Below are 17,127 nucleotides of genomic sequence, written 5' to 3' on the forward strand. Positions count from 1 at the left end.
GCTCCTGCACAAAATTTGGGTGTAAATTGTGGAATTCCAACATTCTCCCTGTCCTGGAGCTGCACTCTGCCCCATCCTCGTGCTCCAGGAGGCTCTGTCACTCCACTGCTGTTTCTCAGTCACCACATCGTGCACTCTGCAATTCAAGTTCATTAAAAATTGGGAATTGTTGCCAACATTTCAAGCTGTTCCTAGCAAAGGCAGAAGCTTTGCTTAAGTTTTCAGTGAAGAACATTCTCCCCCTGCATCACCTGCTGTGTCAGGGCTGGAGCAGACCCTGAGACCAAACCCCTCCCTTCCCAGCCCTCATTTGGGATCTCTCTGCTCTGTCCTGGGATGAATTCCCAGCACTGATGCCACAAGGAGTGACCCCACAGCATTTCTCTCATTTCTCTTCCCTGTGTTTTGTACCTGCCAGCCCCCAAAGGCACCGGGCTGGCTCCTGGCTGTGTCCCTGAGGAAATCTCATTATTCCCTGGGGATTTCTCTCAGCAAACCCTGCTGTGTATTTTACACCCCTGGTCCGTTCTCAGCTGCATTTTCCCCTCTGTGTGTCACATCCCCCCTCAGTGAGGCTCACACCCAGCCCTCACTGCCTCAACTTGAAGCCCCAGTTCAGCTGCCTGGATTTTGTTGCAATACACATTGAAACCTCAGCTCCTTGACGAGTTTTAATCTCCCACCAGAGGGTGGGAAGTTCAGTTTCTTTGCAGATACCTCTGTCCGAGCAGACGCTTCCAGGAGTTGCAGTTGTCACTAACCTCTGTGCAGTGTAGTATAAAGTGGACTGTGTATGGAAATAAGTTTAAAATGTTTACAATTTTGTATATATTATATATATAAAGATATCTTTTGAGAGAACAATCTGTGATTCTGTATTTTCGGTGTCTGTGTAACCAACTGCAACTTATTTTCAATAAAGAGCTAAAAATGAATAGAAAAATAAAAAAAAAAAGATTTGGTAATAACTTTATTGAATCAGGTGAGCACAAGGAACAAGGAAACTGCAACATCAGGCCCCAGAGATGCAGCAGCTCGAGGGAACTCCCAGCAGCACCTCCCAGGGAACTCAGAGCTGCTGATGGAGAAATAATAAACCCAAGGGAAGACAGAAGATGCTCCTGCAGGGAAGACATTTCACTCCCTCAACTTTACAAACCAAAGGGATGGGAGGGAATTGCTGACAGCACCCAGCCCCCTCAGCATCCTGAGCAAGGAACAGGAACTGCCAGGGACTCATGCAGTGGATGAAGAACCATGCAGCAAATCACCTTCCCCAGCCCCTGTTCTGGGCAAATCCAACACGGGCAGGTGGGCAGAACAGTCTTAAATATTCAAGAAAAGAAACCCAAAGCACTTTGCAGCCTGAGAGCAAGCAAAAATAACACATGTAAGGCAAGGAGGAGTGGCTGTAGGCAGGAGTAGCTCTTGGGTAATACTCTGAGCTGGATTTCATAGAAATGATGCTGCTAGAAAAGCTGTGTTTCCTCACTACAAATTACATAAATTAATTTCTGCTTTATTCCTACACGTTAGAAATAACTAAACCTGGAGATGGGAGACAATCAGACACTGAACTACAGCCATGGGGGAACTCCTGGCACTCCATCACCTCAGAGGAGGAGGAGGAGATCCCCCCTTTCTCAGAGGTGGAATTTGGGGGTGCCAGGAACAGGAGCTGTCACCGAGGTGGGTGCAGGTGTCAGACCACTGTAAACAGATAAATGCACTTAAAGGCACTGCAGAAAACATGGTCAGTAATCAGCAGCATTTAATGTCCCAGGATGCTGTTGGGAGCTCCCATCAGTAAAACATCCAAGAAATTAGAAACATGGCAGTCATTAAATAAAATTCCCGTGTGCTTTACGGAGAGTAAAGCCTTAATGCTGATACTGTACATGCAGGGCTACAAAAATCAGTTTTTTGAAAGAACTTTACAGAAAAAGTCAGAGGCAACTTCAAATCTTGCACAGATCAGCCCAATTCTTCAAGCAGCAGAACTGATTCTGTCTGCAGAAAGGAAAACTCTGCAGCCCAGTGTTTGCAGCTCTCCTGGGCACACACCCCAGGGAGCAGCACCCTCTTGCACCTTTTACCCCTGACTAGTGTGATCTTCACTGAAATAGCACAAAAAAATTCAGAATTTTATAAGGGAAGCCACTTCCATTCATTTCAGTGATCCATAAACTTTCCCCCACCCCAAAACCAGAAAGAAACCCCCAAACCAGAAGCTTATTCCCCTATTGTGTCCCCTGTCATTCTGCACATCCAAAAGGACTCCCAGCTATTGCATGTTCCAGGAGGAAGGAGCCCTGCCTGCCCCCCTGCAGCTCAGCCTAACCCCAGCCCAGATTTGGGAGCTCAGACAGTGGGTGGGGACGAGCTCTGGCACATTCCCCTGACCCCTTTGCCCAGGAGCACTTCCCAAACCTCCTGCTCCTCGCTGCCTCAAGGGCACCAGCCCCCAGCTCCTGCCCAACCTCAGTGCAAAGTGCACAGCCCCAGGCAGAGCCCTGGGGAGAGCTAACTGATGATCCTGCTGATTGCCTGCAGAGAGGGGAACTCCTCATCCTCGATATGCAAAGCTTTGTGTGTGACCACGTCCTGCTGGGTCAGCACCTGCCTGCACGTGGGGCAGATGTAGCAGTCGAGCTCGGCGGGGGAGTCCGTCTGCCAAACATTCTTTTTGTTCTTTTTGGGTTTGTTGGAGCTTTGTTTCTCCCTGATCCTGAAGTCGTTGTGAGCAGAGAGCAGTTCCTGCTGCTTGGCTGTGTCTGGCAGCAACACCAACAACTCCTTGAAAATCTTCTTGAAGTTTTCCCCCAGCAGCTCCCGGCAGCTTTTGTAATACTGAGCTGCAGAGATCAGCCCCTGCAGGGGACAGGGAAGGGCAATAATCAGAGGAAAAGAAATATTTATCTATTCAAAATCCCACTGGAATTCAGGCCTCCCAGAAAGGGAGGCTTTGGGAATGCACTCACCTGTCTGAACTGCCCAGAATGAGTTTTAAATTTATTGAACTTGGACTCGTCGCTCTGAAGAAATTCTTTAATGGACTGGATGAGCTGGATGTTCCTCTGCTGGAAGTTCTCAGGTATCAAGTATGATCCATGACAGGATTTTGGCCTGTGGTAGAAAAGACCAGAAATGACCCTGACACTGGTTTGTGTCACACAAAGATGATGTCACCATAAATCCCATAAATGGGACATAAATCACAAGGCTGTTGTGGTTTATAGCTGCACAAGAGCAGCACACAGCTGTCCTGTCAGGATAATAAAATGTGGATTTCTGTATCAGATTCCAGCTTTACACAAACAGAATGTTTAAAATCCAAGTTTAACGTGGTCCCCATGAGCTGCTCTCTGAGTTGGGTGCACTCAAAAGAGCAGAGCAAAGATCTCACCATGAATAACCCAACAGATAATGCAGGTTCTGTATTAAACTGACACAAACTTTTCCCAAAAACTCCTCTTTGTGTCCCAAAAGGAACCAGAGAGCAGCTACTGGAAACATCAGAGCAGTGAAGGGCACCAAGAAGAACAAGCCTCAGCACCAGAATTGGAATGTTGGAGGTGCAAATTTCCAAAGAAACCTCGAACAGACCCAGGTCTGAGCAGCCAAAACACTGCACAGCTTTGCAGCTCCTCTGTGCTGTAACCACACAGGGCTGATGTGTCCAACCCACACCCTGGGACTCCCCAAGGGGAACTGAGTGCAGTTTGAAGGCCCTGTGACAGCAGGGAGGAGGGAGGTGTCCCACAGCCCCTGGAAGGCCCCTGACTCACTCCTTCAGAGCTGTAGTGACGGGGTCAGGGATGGTGGAGGATGGGATGACAGCGAAGCCCGGGGGGGGTTTGCTGACAGGCACCGACAGGCCCGGAGGCGGAGGAGGATTCTTCAACAGCACCACGGAGTTAAAGCCTGAGGGAAGCAAGAGGGGCAGAATTAGAGCACACACAGACCCCTGGCTAAAACCCACACCAGTGCCTGACACACTGCAGAAGCACCAAGAGGAGCTTGCAGTGCAGACATCACCATATTAGAGAAAAATCTAAAAAAAAAAAACCTCAAGAAGCACTTTGAGAGTGGCTGATGTTCCTCTACAGAGAAAGTGCTTTAATTATTCATTTACTTTCTCAATGGAAAATAATTTTGAAAGCCCACTCCAAGTCACAATGAACAACACTTTTGCATTATTAAAGTGAACACAAAGCACAGGAGGAGGCAGTGGGGCTGGCCTGGCCTCTCCCAGCAGGAGCTGCACAAGCAGCGGTGCCGGCGCTCCCGACGCGATCCCACTGCCATGAAAACCGCTCCAAGTCACGTTTGCTGCTGTCTCTGCTTTCACAAGGTCATGGCTAAAAGCACAGCAGGAAACCTCTGCCAGCACAGCCTCCAGTGGCCAAGGAAGTGAAGTGACAAGTGCCAGCAGGGACAGGGCCCAGCCAGATTCCCTCTGCCTGCAGCGGCTTCCAAGGCAGATCTTGGAGCACAGCACATGGATGTGTCAGCCCTGGGGACAGGGAAAAACCAGCTCTTCATCCATGAGCCACCCCCAGCGAGCAGAGGGGATTCCCAGAGGACATTCCAGCCCCCTGTGACACTCAGGCTGCCTCTGCCTCCTAAACCCAACCTGGCACCTGGTGGCAGAACCTAAAATCAGAACCAGGACTCAACACAAGACATCCCTGTGTTCTCTGGGCTCTCCCCAAGTAAACCTGGCCATGCCCAGCAGTGCTTCCCCATCCCTGGAAGTGTCCAAGGCCACGCTGGAGCAACCTGGTCTAGTAGAAAGTGCCCCTGTCCAAGACAGAGTGGAAGGAGTTGATCTTTAAGATCCCTCCCACCCAAACCACTCCACAACTCTGTGATCCATTCCCTGCTTACCTGGTGGCGGGGGCATCCTGGCTGATCCTGAGCTCCCAAGAGCTGGGAAGTCTTCCTGAGGTAAGGGGCATTTGTTAGTCACTGGGGGCTTTTTAAGGCCAGGGGGCTCTTTGGGTGCAGCACAGCCAGCTGTTGGTTTCTCTGAGTGCCCATTGACCACAGCCGTGGCTCTGTCGGGGCCGTGAGCAGCAGGGAACACCTTGCAGGGCTGCTCTGCCTCTGGGGGCTTCTCTGTCCCTGGCCTGGCCATTGCTGTCTCCTGGGACAGGCGTGGGGATGGGCTCTGCTTCTCAACCCCTGTCTTCTTTTTCTTGCCCACTTTAGTGAAAGTTTGTGAGGTAGAAGCTGCCAGCAAGGACGAGACGTCGAACATGGTCGGGGCGCTGCGGATCTCCTGGGTGGTCAGGCCGCCGCCGCCGTCCTCGTCGTCCGACTCACACACTTTATTGCTCTTCTTGCTTCCTTTGGACATGTTCAGGGATGGTTTTTTGGCTGGTTGGTTGACACAGGGGTTGCTCATGGCTTTGACCACGTTTTTATTGGAACTATTGTTCCACGCAGATGTGATGTGGGTTACGGTTTTATTGGTGGGCTTCACTTTGGACACCAGGGCTGGGAAATCCTCCTCCTGGAAGGCTGCTTTCCTGGCAGTGGCTGTGTATGTCAGAGACATCCCTGATGAGATGGTGGGAGCTGCAGAGGAGGACAAGCTTGGGAAATCTTCTTCTTTAAGCTTAACCAGTGCTGGCTGGGCAGGGCTGTGGGGAAGGGAGAGGTTGGAATTACTGAGGCAGCAGAACCCCAAGGGACAGCACAAACCCACAGCTCCCCACTCCTCCTCAGACTGTCACTGAGGGTGACACAACAGGAGTTGGACTGGAGGATCCTCGTGGGTCCCTTCCAGCTGAGGATTATGCCATGATTTTATTCCATGATTTTATTCCATGATTTTATTCCATGATTCTAAGATCAAGCCAGGAGCTGCAGTAACACCCGATGCTGCTCATGCTGGTAAGAGGCAAAGCAAAGCTCCAGGCAGGAGGGGACAGGGGAAACCTTAGAGGGATCAAATGATCTGGAAAATTATTTTCCCCAGAAATGCAGAACACATCAATCAGCTTCTAAATGTGCTTGGTGCCTGCTGCAGCCCTGCACAGACTCACCCCTGGAGAGGTCCTGCTGCAGAGCCGATTGCTGGGAAGTCGTCCTGGCTGAGCGCTCCGTTAGCAGCTGCTTCTTTTGGAACAGGGACAGAAAGAGCAAAGACATTGTTTTCAACCCAAACCCATTCATTCCAGAGCAGGGGCTACCAATGGCTATGACAGCAGCACTACCAAGGCCTGTTTTCAGCAGCTGATGATGTCATTAACTGACATTCCAGAAGAACAATTTCAATCCGTGCATCACTATTTCCTTTAATTAACTGTGCTGCCCATTATGTCCATTCAGGAAATTCATGACACTTTAAATGAGTAAAACATGGGTAAGGCAGAACTTTCTGACAGAACCTTCCAGAGATGCCCTGCAGCTGCAGGACCTGTCCAACACTCACCTGTGACATCGTTTGAAGACTTTGGCACACGTTTGGAGCCGAGCACGTCGGGATCCCTCAGATCCTCCTTCCTCCCCCTGCTGCTGCTGCCTTCCTCTTTGTCCTCCACCCTCTTCTTCTCCTCCTGCCTTTTGGCTGCCACAGATGCCCTGACTGCTGCTGCAACATCCCTGTCTTCTTCTTCCCTGCAGGACAGGGGAGATTCCCTTGGTCAAACAGCAAGGATCACAGGAAGAGCAGCTGCCTCGCTGTGGTGTCACCTCTGCAGTGTCACCTCCAGTGACATCCCTGATCTCGTGCTGCCACCTGCTGAGAAACCCAAACCAGCCCCACCACTCCACTCCACCCCAGCCAGGCAACATTTCCATCCTGGATTTCCAAGTTCCATGTGGGGAATAACAATCCAGGCCAGAAGAAACCGGGGTGAACTGGGAGAGACAGCACCACGGATGCAGGGGGCACCGGTCTCTCCTGCTCATTTCCATTCCTGGAGGCCACAGGAACCCTCTGAGAAGTGGCTGGGCATGAACTCTCAGGACATGCACAATCCACATGTGACACCAACACAGGAGTGTTTTGGGATGGACTTTTTTCCCCAGTGGAATCACCAGTAATGAACCTTCTGCCCATCCAGCGAGAAAAGGAAGAAAAGATGTGCAGGATGTAAAAAGGACTCAGGTCTGGTGTGGATGAAGAGACACAGAAATGCAAAGTTTCATTTCAATACTTAACCCTCTTCCTTTTCCAAAGCACTCAGTCTGGCCACACAGAGATCTGTCAGTTCAATGAAAAGCATGGTCCTTAGAACAGGAATTGTATGATTACCCAGACCAAAATCTCCATTAAACCTGCACAGGCTTGTCACTTACTTCAGAAAATCCTATTTAGAGAAGTTTGCATAAAATCAGCTGCTGGAACTCATTTAGGGTTCTGAGTTTATTTAACCCACAAGTTGAGGGTTACACTGTTTTCTTCCTGAGCTGGAGCCTCACACAAGGTCATTCCATGATGACCAAGCACGTAGCCAGGACACAGGACTGGACTGGAAGATCTCAGCTAAGGATTCACCATGGAGACCTCCAAATTTTGTACCACTTCCTTCCTCCTAATCCACCAAAATACTGTGAATTGCCAAGTAAAAGCCAGCACTAAATGGGAATAAAACTCCACACAAGGTTGTGCTACTCACCTCTTGTACCTCCAGCTGCCTCTCCTGTTCTGCTGGTTCCCTCGGCTGCTCAGCCTGCTCGCCCTCCCCTGCCTGTTGAACCTGTCAACCTCCTCATAGTCCTCTGCACCCACAACACCTGGAACAGGGGGAGAGATGGTCACAGTTATTTCTCTCATGTGGGCATCACACTGTGCCTGAAAAATGCAAAAATATACTGGTATGAATAAATTATCTTCGTTTCTTTCTAATGACCAAGTCAGCAGTTCTCCTTATTAAACTCACACAAAGGGAAGAAAATCCTACAGCAATTCAGGCAGGAAGGGATGGCTGGGTATCACCTGCTCCAGCCCTTCACTCAAAGCAAGGCCAGCTCTGAAACTACATCAGAGGGCTTTGTCTGGGCAAGGTCTGGTTGTCTTCAACCTCTGCAAGCTCTCAGGTTGGAGGGACATTCTCAACCTCTGCAACCTCTCAGGTTGGAGGAGCCTTCTCAACCTCTGCAACCTCTCAGGCTGGAGGGACATTCTCAACCTCTGCAAGCTCTCAGGTTGGAGGAGCCTTCCCAAACTCTGCAAGCTCTCAGGTTGGAGGAGCCTTCCCAAACTCTGCAAGCTCTCAGGTTGAAGGGACCTTCTCAACCTCTGCAAGCTCTCAGGCTGGAGGAACCTTCTCAACCTCTGCAAGCTCTCAGGCTGGAAGGACATTCTCAACCTCTGCAAGCTCTCAGGCTGAAAGGAGCCTTCTCAACCTCTACAACCTCTCAGGTTGGAGAGCTCTTCTCAGCCTCTACAAGCTCTTGGTGCTGTTCCAGAGCTTGCCTACCTTCTCTGAGAAAAATTTCTTCACAGCTACAAAATATTCACCAGCCATTCTTGAAAACTCTTAGCGACTAAAAACCACAGAAGGGACCTTTAAGCACATCTCGCAGAGGCAAGCAGAGCAGAGCACTGCCCCAGCAGAGCCCCCAGCCCCCCGTGCCCCCAGGGCTGCTGACCGTCGCGGCGCGGGTGCCGGGGGGTGTAGGTGAACTGCAGGTCGATGTGGCGGTTCTGGCGCGCCTCGGCGCGGCTCTTGCTGTGGCACGCGCTCTTGTGCGCCTTGTAGTCGATCTCGGTGCGGAAGGCGTGCGTGAACTGCTCCGAGCTGCAGCGGCCCTCCTCGCACAGGAAGTGCTTCTCCCTGAAGTGCTCCCGCAGGTACTCGTAGTCACTGCGGAGGGAAACAGAGCACAGAGCTGATCATTTCCACTCACAGTTACTGGGGAGGGAAACACAGAGCTGATCATTTCCTCACAGTCACTGGGGAGGGAAACAGAGCACAGAGCTGATCCTTTCCACTCATAGTTACTGGGGAGGGAAACACAGAGCTGATCCTTTCCACTCATAGTCACTGAGAAAGGAAAACACAGAGCTGATCCTTTCCTTATAGTTACTGAGAAGGGAAACACAGAGCTGAGCCTTTCCACTCATAGTTACTGAGAAAGGAAAACACAGAGCACAGAGCTGATCCTTTCCACACTCAGTCACTGGAAAGGGAAACACAGAGCTGATCCTTTCCTCACTCAGTCACTGGAAAGGGAAACACAGAGTTGATCCTTTCCTTAGAGTTACTGGGAAAGGAAAACACAGAGCTGATCCTTTCCACTCATAGTCACTGGGAAAGGAAAACACAGAGCTGATCCTTTCCACTCATAGTCACTGGGAAAGGAAAACAAAGAGCTGATCCTTTCCACTCATAGTCACTGGGAAGGGAAAACAAAGAGCTGATCCTTTCCACTCATAGTCACTGGGAAGGGAAACAGAGCTGATCCTTTCCTCACTCAGTCATTGGGAAGGGAAACACAGAGCTGATCCTTTCCTCATAGTCACTGGAAGGGAAACACAGAGCTGACCCTTCCCACTCTGTGACACAGCCACTCCCAGCCCTCAGCTTTAGCTTTCATATTTTTCAGATTCTGTACGTTAGTGTAGAACTCTGAACTCCATATCAAGTTCTCCTCACAGTCACTCACACAAACCAATCCTTTTCCAGCCCAGAACCAAGGACACTGCTGTAGCTTCAGCCCCAAAAAGTGCAAACAGCAGCAAATTGAGGAGAGAATCTGGGAGGGTGGGACTGCAGAACCTGGAGCTGGAATTGGACAATGAACCCCAAAACTGATAAAAGTGTGAGAACTCGTGACTCAGAGTCCATCCTGGGTGTAGCCCTGGCCAGGCTCTGGCACTGCCCAAGGTGAATCCTGGGAAGGGTTTTAATAAATCCCTGCTTTACTCCTTTAGCTCTGTCTAACCTCTGCTCTAGGCAGCCTCTCAAGGCATCAAGGGGAGGTGAGGAAAAGCCCTGCTGGTTCATTTGTCCTCTATTTATTAAGGAATTGCAGCCAACCTGCTGCCACTCCTCCACCCTGCCTTCAAACACTATCCCCTAAATTCAAAGCACACCCAAAGAATTCTACTCCGAAATTTAAGCTGGACAAAGGACTCCATTCAAAGCAGACCTAAGGGATATTACTGCAAAATTTAAGCTGGACAAAGGAGCCATGCCAATGATGTGCTTGCCTGTAGTACTCCTGAGCCCCCTCAGAGTCACAGAAGTGGCAGAAGTAGTGATCCCTGCGCAGGTGTTTCAGCAGCTCGTCGTTGTCCAGGTAGCGCTCGTCGCAGAACTTGCAGAGGGGGTGGCCCCGGTGGGAGGTGTCATCAGGGTCCCCATGGATCCTGTGCCGGGCCAGGTCCTTCCTGGAATACCATTTCCTCTCGTAGGTGAAGATCTGGAGAGCAGGGATGGCGTTAAGACATTTGTATTTAGAGATTTGGATTGTTTCCTGTGCATGCAGAACTAAATGGCACAAGCCAGGTTGTGCCAAACTTCTCCATCCCCACCAATATCTAAAATTTTTGGTGGGCAGGAAATAAAATTCAAGTGATGGATTCCTTCCTGGAATACCCTTTCCTCTCATAGGTGAAGAGCTGAAGAGCAGGGATGGTGTTAATACATGTGCAATTATAGATTTGTATTGTTTCCCTATGGACACAGAAACAAGCCAGGATGTGCCAAACTTCTCCATCCCCACCAATATCTAAAATTTTTGGTGGGCAGGAAATAAAATTCAAGTGATAGATTCCTTCCTGGAATATCCTTTCCTCTCACAGGTGAAGATCTGGAGAACAGGTATGATGTTAGTACATTTATATTTATAGATTTGTATTGTTTCCTATGGACACAGGAACAAGCCAAGTTGTGCCAAACTTCTCCATCTGCAGGGGTGGAAGATTTGCTTCCAAAAGATGCAGTTTGACCACCAACACTTTAAATTTTTGGTGGACAGGAAGTAAAATCCAAGTGATGGATTCAAATTAAATTTAACTTGCATTTCTCTGAACATTGGAAAAGGATTTAATTCACTTTTTTCCTCCTTTGGAATCTTTTTATGCTGTAACGAGTTTAAATTATCATCTCTGGGGTGGAAAAATTCTAACTATGTATTTATCAACAAACGGTATTTTGCATTCTTGAATTTAAAAAGCCCAAGTGAGCTGTTTTACTTTCCTCTCACAGTAACCACCCCAAAATAGCTGCACACAGAGGATCCACTTCAGTGAACAAACTGTGCATCACAAGCCAACGCTCTGTCCCCACTGCCACGTGAGATGTTTTGGTAGGAAAGGTTCTGGAGATGCCAAAAAGATCAACCTAGCCCTGAGAACAGAATATCCTTTATTTCTGGCCTAGACAAGGACTGGGAAATTGCTCTGGGAAAAGGTTTGTTTGGCTTTGCCAAGGCTGATGGATTGAAGCTTCCACAAGTTTAAGAGTTTCTCTGCAGTGGGTACAAGTAACATGGAGCTTTTTTCTTTGAACTAAAAAAAAATCTCTACAATATCCTGAAATTAAAAGGTAAGTTTTAATATTGTGAGAGAAAATGGCAAACAAGTGCTGGCTACACACACTGAGCATGAAGCACCTCAAAGGACACCAGAAACCAAAGGAGGTCCTGCCCTCCTCTCCCACTTCCCTTAAATCAGCTCCAGGGATTCCAAGAGCACGGGAAAGACTCAGCTCAGTTCCCAAACTTATTAGGGTTCATTTAGGTCAACCTGGATCCCATCCCTTTTGGCAGCAAACTCCAGTTCACCTGGCACGAACCAATTGTGGCAGCACCACTGTGGGGTTTAATTTAAAATCTGGAGAAACTCCAGGCCCTCTTCATTAATCAGTTTATGGAAGGAGAAAGGTTTAAAATAAAGCAACTGGCCTCACTGCAGGAAGAGGGAACTGAAATAAATCCTTGCTGTTCTGCCTTCCCATCTTCCCAGGAACTCCTGGAGGTCATGGAGGGAAATCCCCTCCTCCTTCCCACACATCCAAGGCCAGGCCCAGCTCACCTTTAAGTGTTTAACACAGAGTTTGCAGCAGAAGAGCTCGTGCTGCTTCCTCATGTGCTGCTCCAGATCTGCAAAGGTGTTGAAGGGCTTTGCATCCGGGCACAGGGAGCATTCGTGCTGCAGCAGCTTCCTGAGGGATGAGAGATTCCCAAAAATGACCCAATTCCTCTCAGCACCCTGAACACCTTCAAAAAACACAAATGTTCCATGGCTGGCACAAGGCTCCAGCTCTATGGCTGCCCCTGCAGTGAGAGCTGTGACCTGCTTATTCCAGGAATTCTGCTGGATGGCAGGAAAGGGATGGAACCAAATTACACCAAGGTTCCAACTGCTGGAGAAGAGCTGAGCAGCCACAGAGGAGGAGCCACACTGCAAAACTGGGTAAATTCAAACAAACCCTGCTGGACATTCAGCTGATTCCTGCAATGTTCCCCTCCAGTTCCACTACACTTCCCACTGTCAGAAACTGAGGAGTACAGTGGGGAGAGAGAAAGAATTGTATTAGGGAAGGAGGGAAAATCCCCACCCAAAACCCCAGTAATTGCTCCCAAGGAGCACTGGTCTCACTGGGAGACTCCCACACCCTCATTCCCATAAATATCAAGCAATGAAAAACTGTAAATGTATCAAAGTCATACTCTCAGCCCAAATCAGGGTGAATACAATGCCCAATTCTCCAAGGAAAAGATTCCACTGCCTGCATGGCTTCACCTTTTCCATTCCTCTTTCCATTATCTCAAACCCTCCCATTACAGATTGTTATGAAAAATATTTGTAGAAGACTGTGCCAATGCCACGTTTTTATTCTGCACTGTTTTTTTTTACTTCACCTTTTTTCTCTCCCACTCAGAATTAAGATCTTTGTTTGAAAACAATATTGCTCTTCTGCAATATTGGTACACCTGGGTTTGGTTAGTCCTTATTCAGCATAGCAGTAATTACAATTATAACAGTAATTAAGTCTGTATCAATTTCCACAGCCATGCAAGGAATGGGAAGGTTTGCAGCAAGTTTGCTGCTGTTAAAGATGCCAAAACCGACTTTTATTGAGAGAGCAAAGCTTGTGTGTTGTGAATCCAACAGCACAGCCCCGAGGATGTGCTGAGTGCTCAGTGCCCTGCTCCAGGCTGTCACCCTGCCAAAAACACCTGCACGGCAGGCAGGTGACTCATGTCCCCAGCTCCCAAAATCCCAGGAAACCACAGCACCCCGCCCTCCCCCAGCAGCATTTCCTGCCACGTCCTGTGCCCCACCACGTGCTGGGGCACATTCCAGGGAGGAGCCAGCGCTCACCTGTACAGCGCATAAACCTCGGCATCCATGAAATAAATGTCGTATTTCTTCTCATGCTGCAGCTGGTGCAGGGCGATGGAGGAGAAGGATGGCAGCTTCCTCCCGAACACCACCTGTGGGATGGAACAGCACCGGGATCAGCTGTGGGATTCCAGGCACAAAGCCGGGGAGATCCCCACGCCCACAGCCCTGTGCCAGCCTCAGCTGTCACCTCCCCCGGGCACTGTCCCCTGCTGTCACAGGGCATCTTATCAACCCGCAGGGAAAACGTGGATTGGCCCAGGCTGGCCTCTGGAGTTTGAACGAGGTTAGCAAACGTTTCTGCTCTGTTTTGCTCCTACAGCTGTTCCCAGAGTAAATATCCTCAGCCAGCACAACCCCTTGCACAGCCAATGCTGGCAGCAGCCCTGCCCTCGGCTCCTCCCCGTCTCCTGGAGGATCACACGGGATCCTGGAGTCTCCAAGTGACAAGTGACAAGTCTAAGGGTGGCAGGGAAACCACTGGTTCTTCTTTCCTGACTCCCAGGAGAGCGAGGGGCTAAACACACAGCACTGCTGAATTGTCTGTACCACACACCCCTCTCGGGGCATTTCCTCGCTCCAGCACACATTCCCAGCCTGGGAATTACCGGGGCAGCAGCAACATCGAGGTAACAGCTGGAGTTACCACCCCAGAGAGGCTGAGACATAAATACACGAAAGGAGTTCAGTTCTTACAGCAAAAGCCATGTTATAAACCTAGAGTTAGATTCCCAGAGAAGCTGTGGCTGTCCCTGGATCCCTGGCAGTGTCCAAGGCCAGGCTGGACATTGGAGCACCGGGGACAGTGGGAGGTGTCCCTGCCATGGCACTGGACAGCCTTTAAGGTCCTTCCAACCCAAACCAATCCAGGATTTTAAGATGCCTCCTAAGAGCAGATACCTCCTGGAGCAGGGAGCAAAGACTCCGCTCTCTGCTGCCAGAGCCAGCCTGCTGACTTCACACCACCAACATTCACCCTAAACTCCATTTTATCCTCATTTAGTTTGCCACTCGCTCGGGCGGCGGCGGGGCAGAGGGAGGATAACCCGAGCTGTCCATCTGTCACGGTCCGCACACCATCCCCGACATTCCACCGAGCACCTTCCCCGTCCGAGGCCGCCCCAGCCCCGGGCCCGGCCTCACCTGCCGCAGCTCCTCCCGGCACACAGCGCAGTACCGCACACCGCAGAGCGCCCGCATCCGCACGGAGCAGCGGTAGCAGATCGGGTGCTCGCAGCGGCCCAAAGCCACCACGTCCAGCTCCCCGCAGCACAGCACACACGGCCCCTCGGCCGGGCCCGGCCCCGCGCCGGCCATGGCGGCCATGGCGGCCTCGGCCCCGCGCCGCCCCGCCCGCACCACTGAGCGCGGGCTAGAGCGCCGCCCCACCATAGAGACGAGCGCTCACACAGCGCTCACGGACCATAGAGCTCCGCCCAGAGCGCCGCCGCGCTGCCGGAATTGATTCCGCACCGTGACAGCGCCACCCCGCGAGTGTCTCGGCGCGGTCCTCCAGCGGCCGGCCATAGAGAGCGCAGTGTGATCATAGAGACGCGCGGGGCGGAGCGCCCCGGCCGGGCCGCTCTGCTCCCGCTCGGTGGTGGCCCTGAGGGGCAGGAGGACCCCGGGGATGTTTTGGCAGATTTGTGGTCCCCAGGTCCTTTCTGGCTGTGGGGACATGGGGATCTCGGACTGTGCAGCTCAGGCTGTGGGGACATGAGGGACCCCAGGGCCTTTCCTGCTGCCTCTGCATGTGGGGACATGAGGGGAGCTCAGAGCATTCCTGTCCCCCGCTGCTGATTTCTGTGGGATTTTCCCAGGATTAACACCTCCCCTGGGGTGCAAACAGACCCTCCATGGATTCATCAGATCGACAGCTCCACCTCTTGGTTTAATTTTTAATTTTATACCCCTGCTGTGCGTTTTCTCAGGTAATAAAAGTGTTAAAAGCGTACTTGAAGCACTGCACACACCGAGATTTTGCATCCATTAGAGCAGGAACACAAACGAGCTCGGTGTCATATAAATAAACTTTTATTTGCTGCAGGTTCCACCTGTCCAGGTGAGCTGGGGTCACACCTGGCTGGAAAAAGTGTCCAGGAAATTTCCTGGTTGAGGAAAATGTGTCCCGATCCTGCCCTCACAGATTTAAATCGGATTTAAATCCTCTGTTCCCCAGGCTCAGAGATGGGAATTTGGGAATTGCGGCTGCTTGGACAGGAGAGGGTGCTCCAGGAGCATGGAAAAATGCTCCAACAGCAGCCATGTTCCTCTGGAAATAGGAAAAAGGAGAAAAAAAAATAATATATAGAAGCTTGTTTGGCTACAGCACAGAGGAACACACAGGAAGTTTTTCAAAGTTTGCTGTCTCTCACTTATTTTTTTTATTTTTATTTTTTTCCTCACAGGTCCCTGCTAAGTGACCAACATAGAATCATAAAATATAATATATAGACATAAAAATCTTGGAATGGTTTGTGTTGAGAGGGACCTCAAAGCCCACCCAGTGCCACCCCTGCCATGCCAGGGACACTTCCCATTCTTCCAGGGTGTTTTAATCCCTGTCCAGCCTGGCCTTGGACATTCCAGGGATCCACAGCTTCTTGGGAATTCCATCCCAGCCCTTCCCCACCCTCACAGCCGGGAATTCCTTCCCCATCTCCCATCTCTGGCAGTGGGAAACCATTCCCTCTTGTCCTGGCAATCCATGGTGAAATTCCTACTGAATCCTTTGGATCTTCCTGTAAGATCTGTTTAGCACCTTTATGGTTCCAATCTTCTTTCATTTCCCTGAATTTCTCATCATTTGAGTCAAAAGTTGCTCTTTGTTTTCTCTGAGCCATAAACAATCGTTTCAGGACAAAGCAACTCATCAAACACATCATTAAAACATCCCATCATGTTCATGTGCCTCGGTTAACGAGGTCTGTGCCATCAAATAAATTAAGTAATAGGTTTGTTAAGTGTTTGGGAGCAGATAATGAAGGATCGGAACGATTTGGACCATTGGGTACAACAGGTAATATTTACTTTCTCCTAGAGAGCCCCATTTATCCCTCTCGAATCAGCCCTGAAGTGTGTTTGGGTGGGGCTGTGTGGAATCGTTCGGAATGGCTGGGGATGCTGGCTGTAATTACTCCAGGAAATGTTCCCCGAATTAATGACACTGTTGAAAATGTTTTTGTGCCCCGACTGCATCACCCAGTTTTGGAGAGCAATTAGCACGAAATGAGCTGGAGGCTGCTGGCGGTGATGTGCTGCCCTGAGTGTCACTCGGCTGGGGAGTGACACCATGGCTCGGGATCACAAACACACCTGAGGAACTGGGAAAGGACATTACTCACTGCCAGGACAGAGGGACACTCAGCAGCAGTTGGGACATTTCAGAGCTCAGCTCTGGTTGGTGACATCACTTCCCACCAGATCAGGGCTGATCCAAAGTGCTGATCCTACAAAGTGTGTCCACAGCACCCCAGGAGTGTGTGATGTTCCTGGTCCTGCTGTTTTCCAACTCCTCAGCTGGGGATTTTCTGCTTTTGGGATGATATTTGTTATCATCAGTGTCTGGGGAAAAAAATCACTGCAGATTCTGTGTCCCTTCATGGTGCAGGTGAACTTCCCCCAGCTCTGTCAGCTGTGCCAGGTCAGATCCCACCCTCAATTTTCAGATTCAGGGAGTTCATTTGGAACAAAACCCATGTAAGGATATCACAGAATGGCTCTCCTGGAAGGAGCCTTGAGGATCATCTGTGTTCCTTCCAGCACAGGCTGGAGGTCAGACCCATCCCTGACCTCTACATCCACCATGGGATGAC

The 17,127-nt window shown here is 50.3% G+C and overlaps 1 protein-coding gene across 2 annotated transcripts; it reads right to left on the reverse strand.

The window, feature by feature from the left end:
- Positions 1 to 952: 952 nt before the first annotated feature.
- On the reverse strand, positions 953 to 14,638 carry ZNF598 (zinc finger protein 598, E3 ubiquitin ligase). 2 transcript variants are annotated; one of them, XM_033074132.1, is made up of 12 exons: positions 14,456 to 14,638; positions 13,292 to 13,404; positions 11,999 to 12,128; positions 10,172 to 10,383; positions 8,608 to 8,822; positions 7,632 to 7,749; positions 6,443 to 6,627; positions 6,054 to 6,123; positions 4,891 to 5,648; positions 3,789 to 3,924; positions 2,982 to 3,126; positions 953 to 2,871 (listed from the first exon to the last, which is right to left on the reverse strand). In XM_033074132.1, the coding sequence occupies exons 1-12, from the start codon at positions 14,636 to 14,638 to the stop codon at positions 2,524 to 2,526; spliced, it is 2,613 nt and encodes an 870-aa protein (XP_032930023.1). In that variant the 3' UTR covers positions 953 to 2,523. The 2 variants fall into 2 exon arrangements, with proteins under 2 accessions (XP_032930023.1, XP_032930022.1); XM_033074131.1 differs by having other exon boundaries at positions 6,054 to 6,126.
- Positions 14,639 to 17,127: the final 2,489 nt, after the last annotated feature.

Source organism: Catharus ustulatus, chromosome 16 (genome assembly GCF_009819885.2).
Source record: "Catharus ustulatus isolate bCatUst1 chromosome 16, bCatUst1.pri.v2, whole genome shotgun sequence".
NCBI lineage: Eukaryota > Metazoa > Chordata > Aves > Passeriformes > Turdidae > Catharus > Catharus ustulatus.

Excerpts from the sequence above, each read along its gene's own strand:
- ZNF598 (XM_033074131.1), bottom strand. The coding sequence starts at position 14,638 with ATGGCCGCCATGGCCGGCGCGGGGCCGGGCCCGGCCGAGGGGCCGTGT. Across the intron at positions 10,384-11,998 it reads TCTGTGTTAAACACTTAAAG|ATCTTCACCTACGAGAGGAA; the intron begins GTGAGCTGGGCC and ends CCTGCTCTCCAG. Across the intron at positions 8,823-10,171 it reads GGGGCTCAGGAGTACTACAG|TGACTACGAGTACCTGCGGG; the intron begins GCAAGCACATCA and ends TTCCCTCCGCAG.